General features: G+C 34.1%; 1 protein-coding gene across 5 annotated transcripts in view; it reads left to right on the plus strand.

Moving 5' to 3' along the window:
• Positions 1-5,535, plus strand: part of LOC126967917 (uncharacterized) — a 48,514-nt gene extending 42,979 nt beyond the window's left edge. For 2 of the 5 annotated variants that reach the window (XM_050812614.1, XM_050812615.1), the window contains exon 14: positions 3,418-5,535. In XM_050812614.1, the coding sequence (XP_050668571.1) occupies positions 3,418-3,662 (245 nt within the window). In that variant the 3' untranslated portion in view covers positions 3,663-5,535. The remainder of the gene's footprint in view (positions 1-3,417) is intronic. The other 3 variants (XR_007730096.1, XM_050812616.1, XM_050812618.1) reach the window with 3 other exon arrangements.
• Positions 5,536-9,729: the final 4,194 nt, after the last annotated feature.

A 9,729-nucleotide genomic window follows, 5' to 3' on the forward strand; every position in this document is an offset into this window, starting at 1 on the left:
TTAATCGATCATATATTTATTTATATTCAGGCGCCTTGCTTTGTTCCAAACGTACTGATAACATTAAAAATTTCCTATCGAATGTAGGTTTCATTATTATAGATAATGTTGCATGTGTGAAGCATGACTTGTTTGCATGAAACTTTTCACGGAATGATTTCTCGTTTGCTCGTTTTCTTTGCTTTTAACACTTCGTATTCATGCGCTCAATTTTCATTATTGTTAGTGTTGTGAATTGTGATTTTAGGGACGCTTTAATACATGTTGATTGTCGATTAGCTACGTGAGCATGATATTTATTCCTTTTAGTGTGTATGTATTCGTAAACAAAATTTGCTCCGCCTCTCGCTTCATCAAATTTTATTACACTCTGGTCATGTTGCAGTGCGAATATCGGTCATTGACCTTCGAATTTTTCGGCATTGACATTAGAACCCAAGGATTCTTTATTATTTATAGGATTATGAGTGTTTATTGATTATGTGAAATTGAAAAATGGGGTTTAGTTGGAAAATCATACAATTATAAATTGTTTTCTTTTGGTAATTAAAAGGTTACTTTTTTAAATAAAGGTCAAAATCAAAAAAAGCACGCAAGTAATGATGGACCGTTTGCAAGGCCCGTCGGCCCCGGACCAAATAATTGAAACGAATGATTCTCAGGCTATTGTCAGTTACTAGACATGCAAATAATTTTTTTTTGATAAGATTTTGTTTTGGTTATAAGCTTACGGTGTATTCTTCTTATTGTATTAAGCTAATAGTTGCAAATATTTCATTATTCTTGGCGGTGTTTTTGAGACGACGTTCAACTTTGCTCCATTGCATATCAGCTGAGCACGAAGGCTCTACAAGAGATTTTAGATTTCTTTCGTAATACAAAAGAATAACTCTCTATCAAAATTCTATTAACGTATAGGCCCTGGCAGTGATCTTGAGCGGTATGCGAAACTAGAGTCGAGAGCGAAGGTAAGGAAAAGAGTGTATCACCTCCACCAACCGTAAACCTTCTTCACTCAGCTCTTTAGGTGACACGCGCGGTATTAACCTCAGTACGATTTCGCAACGAATACATACCGCGAGTGCTCATTAACATTAACAACATCTTTTTAACTTATATATAATGTATACGTTATTTCTGAACATCTTTCTTTTGACTATCGTTTTGTAGCAACATCTCGTACATAGTGAAATTGGTCCTGCGAGCCGTTCCTGGATGTACGGTGCAACCGTATAAGGGCTATCACGTGCGGAGAGCACAATTAGGATCATGATGATGCTCATGTGTGAGTCATCCCATAGCTCGAAAAAAAAGTACAACGTATAAGCTGATCATTTGGGCTGGGATCATCACACAATCAAGTGAATCACGGTGGAATACGAATTGTATGTACCCTGATTGTCCGGACATTACTGCCGCCATGAAGCAGTGCACTAATTGTACTGCTGTGTTCAAGAAGGGTTATGAATTACATTAGCATGTGAGACATTTAAATGAGGTCTATTTACATAAGAAAAGTTATCGCGTTGGTATAATTATTCTAAATTTTCCTAGAATTTTCATCGACGAAGGCATATTAAAAAAAACAAGCAATATAGGTGTAGCTAAACCACGTGATCACAAAGAAGAAAGAAAGAGGTAAAAGAGAGAGCAAGTACGCAAAACCGTCCAAAAGCAATTTGAGTTCTTTCAATTTGTTATAATATGATTGAGTGAAAATATTTTTACGTAAACTTTTAGTAAAATACACTACCAATATAATAAATTTAATTTTGTTTGGTTCAAATATTGCGCTGCTTAGTAATAGACGGTAAAAAAATGTGATTTAATATATAGAGGAAAAAATAAAATAAAAATATTTTATGCAAGTAGGGCCTTCAATACAGATACACGTAAGTATTATATAACCACTTCTTACTTACCGATACGTCGGGATAAATGAATTAATAAAATAAATGGATCATGTACTTGTAATAGCTTCCTGCGATCTAATATATATATATATATATTGATCCTTCATGGTAGGTGCCCTATTAGTTTTCAGGTAATATGAGGACTAGTTAACAGTGGCACGCTATCATGCCCGTTTTGACATATTTCTGTAGTGACGATAACAATGCATTGCCAATTTGATATTTTAACGATATCGTTTTAATATTAAATTTAAATCTATACAGATAGCAGTTACCTAAACCTCCATTTAATCGCACTTGTTAATTATTTCGAATCTCTAAAAATGCGTATAAGTATATAACTACATAGTTATACACCGTACGACTTTACTGTGCACTTCGTTCTGTGACGTCACTATTACGGGTATGGTTTGTGCTAATGTATGGTAAGGCCAACGAGACGACATAAAGAATGTAAACAGTTTCAGGGGTTTAAAACTTTTTCATCTATATGTTTCAATATTGAAAAGAATTGATATATTTCAAAAGCTGTCAGGCTGTAATAATAATAATATAATATTGACACACTCTTACACAAATTATCTTGCCCAAACTAGGCATAGCCTGTACTATGGGTACAAGACAACAATATATTTAATACAATAATAAATACAATACATATAAACAACCTTGACTCGGAAACAAACATCCATATTCATCATATAAATGATTGCACCTACCGGGATTCGAACCCGGGACCTCTAGCTTAGTAGTCAGGGTCACTAACCATTCGGCTATATGGGTAATGGGCTGTAATTCTATTAATTTTATTAAAAAAAAAATTATATAGAAAATAAATAAATTTTCTGTTTAAAAAATTAATAAAATCAATAACTCACAATAACAGCAAAAATCAACGAAAAACTAACAGTACCTAACAGATTAATAGTAACAAAAAACTAAGTAAATAGTGAAACGAAAAAATAGATATTATTTCAAACAATCCAAACAGGAATTTGTTCACAAAATGGCGGACCAAATGTTGACAACTGCTCTACTGACGGCTTTCCTGTACTACGAAAAACGCATCGACAGCTATCACAAATGACGACCCCATTACTGCGTACGTAATAAATGCTCGCTATCGCAATGTAACTCAGTAACGATCCGTTTGTTTACATTCTTTATCTTGTCTCGCTGATCTTGGTACAGACAGTTTTTTTCAAATGTACAGGTTAGTAGTTCGTATCTAATGTTACGTGCTGTGCTTACAGATTCCGAAGTTCTTTTTGGGGTATTTGCACTTATTGCCCCTTTTTTTGTTTGTATTGATTGAATCTTGAAGTGTTGAACCTGACTTTCACGTCGAAGCACTAGCCGGGATACGAAGTGCTCGGTTAAGTCGCCCTCTGCTGTTACAAATCCTGCTTGTTTGTGCTCATATTCTATTAGATTGTTGTCACAACGGGCATGAGCGCGTGCTGGTCGTGTTCGGTGGGGTCAGGTTACGGCGGGTGTGTTCCAGAGTGCGTCAGACGGACGGGTGCGCGGGTGCACGTGCTTGACTACACGTGCTCGGAGTGCCGGCGCGGCGGCATCACGTCGCGGGCGGCGGCCGTGCGTCTGGCGCCGCGGACCATCGCCACTCTGTTCATGGCCAAGCGCCGCTTCAACAAGTACGCGCATCGCCAGTACATGCAGAAGTGTCTGCAGGCCCGCGACGCACCAGACGTGTCCGACGCGTCCGACGGTGACGACACCATCCTGTGAGTGTCGCACCAACTCTGTACCATATAGTGTAGTGATCTGATTAATGTTTAGTAGCCGTATGTTGAGAGCGTCCCGACTCTAAATGTAAATAACACTTCATGGGTAGCTGGGCAATCATACTATTTTTAATATAGTTTTGTAATCGCAGGACAGATCGTGATGAAGGATCTTAGGGTACAAGAGATTGAATAGTTTGCTGTTATTTTGTTATGATCAATGTGAAATGAATATGTGTGTAATGTAATATAGATAATTGTATTGTCTTCTCAATTATCAAACTGAAACTATATTGATACGGAAATATGATGTTGCATTTTGTTTCAGTCACAGTCCATTGGTATTATTTATAAATGCGAGACTACCGTCTGTATTAGCATTCTGTTCCGAATGACAAGATAGTTATTCATAGAGTACATGTTATTTTTTCATAAGGTATTTATTTTAGTTATACTCGACTATGGATACGACTGTATACAACCTTATAGCCGATTTTTATATCAAGTTAAATTATTGAAAGAAAAATCGAAAATAAGTTTGACCTTACGGTTAAGCTACTGTGATGTCTTAATATGGATTTGTTTTCTTATGTCTCAGTAATAATTTGTCCCACATTACTCATTTAAGTTAAGGACATTCGGTAGGAAATGTATTCATTTATAATTTTAAGTGTTTATGTTTATTTAGTTTAAATTGTGTAGTAAAATCTTCCTCACATTGCTTAGTGACAATTTTTATTTACTCACTTTAGACCAAGTGCTGATTATGTCTTATATTAACGGCCGAAAATATAAACCTGAATGTTATTAATGTATAACTATTATAAATATAAAGACAAGAGACTAAGAAACAATTGCCTGATTTATAATATTTGTTTATGTCTAAGCATTTTTCCGTAATATGTTAAAGATAAATAATTTATTATACTATAACCCGTATATGGCTTATAAATAAACCGAAACGCCTAATTTGTGACATTACTTTTCTTGAAAGCTTTTTCGATGTATTCAGCACTTGTTCCTAAACACAAAGTACAAACGTAGGCTACCTTATATCTCCTCGCCCGGATATTCGCCCTATAAATATTATAGTATAGATAAAATTATTTATCAGATTATATTATTATTTCGAAAAAGTATTTATATAATTAGTTATATCCAGGGCGAAGCTCATATTGACGAATTCTATACTCAAAATTGTGTCACTGGCTGTTACAATGTGCTGAATGGTAATAATTCCGGTCATTGACCCTTTACTAAGGCCTGTGTTACAAAGGATTTGAGACATGTTCTGGAGTTAGAGTGAATGTCTCCGCCGATTATTCAGATTTATATTTGTACTCATAGAGACATGAACCGACGTCATGAGCGCATGTGCACATTGTAATTGGCGGGTACAGGAGGTCAATGACCGATATTCTTTCTACTTCGCGACAGCGCTTCATACGTAAAAATCTTTGAGTTGAGCGTTTCTCTGTACTTATTTACCCAAATCAGTACTTTTGAACACAGCTGTGTGCAATTATCCCTTTGTGTATAATACATTATTATAGATTATTAGATCGATAAACAGTAATTATTTAAGTGTAATGTATCATGTTTAGTTATAGTTGGCTTTTCGTTATTATTAGTTATAATTTACGTAGCGACAGTTAAGAGTAATGTCCACAAATTATTTGATAATCATGTATCGTTTATATTACGCGGGCCGGCAACTTGAGCCCGTGACTGTATTGCTTTATTGACACAGGTGAATTAAGACTTACTTGTAAGAAAAATAATTAAAACTTTATGTCTACTTAATGCAAGTGTAAACGTTCTAGAAATCTCGCACTGTTCGGTCAATTTTGTAAAAAAAATAAAGTTAATTTAATTTATGACGTGGTTTTATTTAGGGTTTAACATTTCTGATGAAGAACTCTTCACTTCAGGATAGTTTTTAAATTCAGTTACAATTGGGACATATTGTACGAAAAAAAATTTGAGTACTTTATTAAATGGATTAATGAGAATGTATTTTATTATTCTAACTCACTTCAGTTGATTTAATAACAATGATCAGATTTTTTTATTTAGGTCATAAATTGTGTTTTCACCGAGAAAAAATGCATAATGTCGTCAATAACATTCATATAAAATGAATGCATATTTTTGCATAGGTTTTCTTAGTTGGTATGTATGAACCTACGTGTTGGTCAGAACAGAAACTGACAAAAACATAAAATCATTGAAGTCCTTTTTATTCCTAACATTTTTTATGTTATGATTATTTGCGTGTCACATGAGAGCTAGGTATACTTGTATAATTCAACCTAGGGTCGACTAAAGTACAAGCAAATGTTGACGACGTTGCTGTGTCAAGTTTCTCGTATTTATTTATGATTCCTTACAGCTAACAAAATGAAAAGAGTATATTAAAAATAATACAGAATAGATACGCCAATTAAAAGGAATACTATTAACAGTACAATAAGTATGTGACAAAATAGTTTAAGACAAAAACGAAAAATACTAGAAAAACTTACAAGAAAAAAATAAATTGAAAAAAAAAGAAGAAATCGTATCCATATTGAGTAACTGAAACGGTGAGTAGTGTGAGTGAATGTGAGTGGTGTGAGTGAATGTGAGTGGTGTGAGTGAATGTGAGTAGTGTGAGTGAATGTGAGTGGTGTGAGTGAATGTGAGTAGTGTGAGTGAATGTGAATGTTCGATAATGTTTAAATTACGATGTGAGACTAATAATTTATCCTGAATATACTGATGAATTAACTCCTGCAATTTAAACAGTTTAATATCAGTTTTTTGAACCTCAGACGTGATAAGTTGAAAATGTATGTAATAAAAGAATCAACATTATCGAAGTAAGTTGCTATGTAAGTAAGGTGTGACTTCTAGACTCATTAGGTGCTCAAAACAAAGCACTACCTAATTTATAAGAAATATAAAAGCTGAATATGAGATATAAGTCTATATTTATATACTGCTGTCTGCAAATAAATCTTAATAAAGGCGAGGGAATTACTTGAAACCAATTTAAAACCTATACTATAACGGATCTTAAGTTTGAAATGTAAAATGAAGAAGGCAGTTTGTACTTACTGAAATGTTTTACACATTTAGCTGAGGGAAGCCAATCGAATATCAGTATTTTAGCAGCATACGCGGTTAAAAACATTAGATATAGATACGGGTCGAGTGCGCGACTAGTTTACTTTAGTTATATCCATAGTATTATGTCCTATGGTATATTGCTGTGGGGCAACGCTGCCGATATTACAACAAGTACAATATTTGTGCTGCAGAAGAGGGCCATTCGTGCTATTTATAACCTAGGTCCTACAGAATCATTGAGGACAAAATTAAAAGAAATTAATATCTTGACTGTATCTATGATTATCAATATATTTTTGATAATGTAATGTACATAGGTATATAAGTGAATTTGCTAGAAACTGTCATAACCATAATGTTAACACCAGGAACAGACAAACTTGTAAAGCCTGTTACTCGGCTAAGTCGAGTATGTAAGTCTTTTGTGGGGCGATGTATATGCTTTTACAACAAGATCCCAGAAAGTGTTCAAAATAAAAGTGTTACGATATTCAAAAGAATTGTTAAAAAACGTTTGTGTGGTAAAGGTAACTATAGCATAAATGTCTTTCGTAATGATACCACAGATTGAGAATAGATCCACCGCCCTCTGGCTATTACATAATAAGAAGCTTCATTATTGTATGATATTACTTTGTAACCATATTTTTTATAATTAAAAGAGCCGGCTGAGTTTGTTGCGCCGGTTCTCCCCAGGTCTGAGGCATTAGATGTAGAACGGGTGGTTTTTTGACTTATTATTAGTGATGTCACATCCTATTTTGAATAAAAATATTTGAATTTCAATTTCGGAGTACCACAGGGAATCATTTTAGATCCCTTTTTATTTATATCATATATAAACATCGTGCTTGTTTCAATACACAGTGCCGACTGACTGAGAATCTTTGCGATTATGCAGAGCACAGTAGTTAGCTGGTGTCATATTGGCTGAAGAAGAATATTCTGATACTGCTCTTAAAATCACAAAAACTAGATTTCAATGTTTATAGGATTTTGAAGCAAAGTAAGAAAGACAGCTTTTATAGAAACCTGTCGCTGCTGTCAAACTGCATTAATATCAGTTTGCGCACAGACTGTTTGAATTTTAAGAACACTAGATTCATGGCAAATATATAACGATGCATCTATCCTATATGGAAACGGAGAACCTCCTAAAGATACAATATTAACACACGACTTATCACACACAGATAAAACTTTTGTTTATATATTTTTTTTTATTATAGTTTTTATAATTTAAAATTGTTTCAGTTTTCCTTATTAGCAATAGACGCTTATTTCGTTTTATTTAATAATAATTTAGTTCAATCTTTTTACTTAGTGGGTATCGTAATGAACTATTTGTATTACAGCATTCATACTCATATGTATTCGAGCCCGACAAAGCCAGCTAGAGGATCACCAGACATGGATGAGTGGGTCTGTAAAGTAAGGGAGAAGGCGATGATATAACTATTTTGATAGACTGTACAGTTATTTTTCATTACTTTTTTTACTAGGCCTAGCATACTAGTCAGATTTTAACTCAACAACCTTAGGTCGTTATGGTCCCCAAGGATTGTGAACTGCTTTCTATCTTAAACACTTCTTCTGTTTCAATATAGTATCAAACACATCCAATGTCTTTGTGACGATAATAATAATAGATTAGTTCATGGTCCATGCAGGGTTTAAGGAATCTAAGACGAGAACCGGAAGGAACTTCTATCAAGGTCCAGACTATCTATCTACGTACCTAATCGAATTGGCTGAAGAAACGTTATCATATCATCAACAGTGTGGAACAATACACTTCCAGCTGCGCCGGCTCTAGACCAGCGTTCTATCCGCAGGTACGGTCACATACTGTGTTATTAATTAACGCGGAGTAATTCCAAATTTAAAACTTTGCCTTTATCTTACCTTTGTCACTACAGAATAACATGACAGGGAGAAGTAATTATAGATTCCGTTAGTTAATAGCCTAAACAACATCTCAAGGCAGACACCGCTCTTATCCAAACGCTCATTCGTATATTTTATTTAAAAAAAAGTCTGTGCGTGTAGTTTACGTGCGATTGAAATAAAAATGAGTAATAATTAACTTTAGTAATAATTAACAGACGCATTAATATAATATGTATTACATTAAATAAAGCCGTGTTACCAACTAAGCACTCACGTATTACTGAAGAGCTAGGAGCATTGTTAGATTTTTTGCTATTTATTTTTTGTCGGAAAAGCTGACGATATAACTTCATCTTTTGAGCAAAGTTTGCATTTTCTCTACCTAAATTAAAAAATGCCTTTATTAATATATAATAAAATTAATATTATTTTATCAAGTGAGATTTTATATATTTCCCAAAGAATGATATAATGTTAAATTTTGATATTATTCGTCAGAATATAAACACTTACAGGTCAGGTCATAATCAGGTTCTTGATTTTCTCATTTATTCTTATTTATTTATGAAACAGTAAAATGTTCCTGGAATTCCGCCATTTCATTTGACTGATTATTATTTTCATTATACCAGTGGCAGGCTCCTTTGCACAGGATGCCGGTTAGATTACCACAACGGCGCCTATTTCTGCCGTGAAGCAGTAATGTGTAAGCTTTACTGTTTTTCGGTCTGAAGTGCGCCGTAGCTAGTGAAAGTACTGGGCAAATGAGACTTAACAAGTTATGTCTCAAGGTGACGAGCGCAGTTGTAGTGCCGCTCAGAATTTTTGGGTCTTTCAAGAATCCTGAGCGGCACTGCATTGTAATGGGCAGGGGTTATCAATTACCATCACCTGAACGTCCGGCTCGTCTCGTCCCTTATTTTCATTAAAAAAAATATGTTCTATTTATAATTCAGTATACCATTTGCACATTTTAAAATTTTCGCTAATTAATAAAATAATATAAATTAAGAAATTGAAGGTTATATTATTATTAGCACATATCAATATGACGTTGTTAATGAATCTTA

The sequence above is a fragment of the Leptidea sinapis genome, chromosome 14, assembly GCF_905404315.1.
Source record: "Leptidea sinapis chromosome 14, ilLepSina1.1, whole genome shotgun sequence".
NCBI lineage: Eukaryota > Metazoa > Arthropoda > Insecta > Lepidoptera > Pieridae > Leptidea > Leptidea sinapis.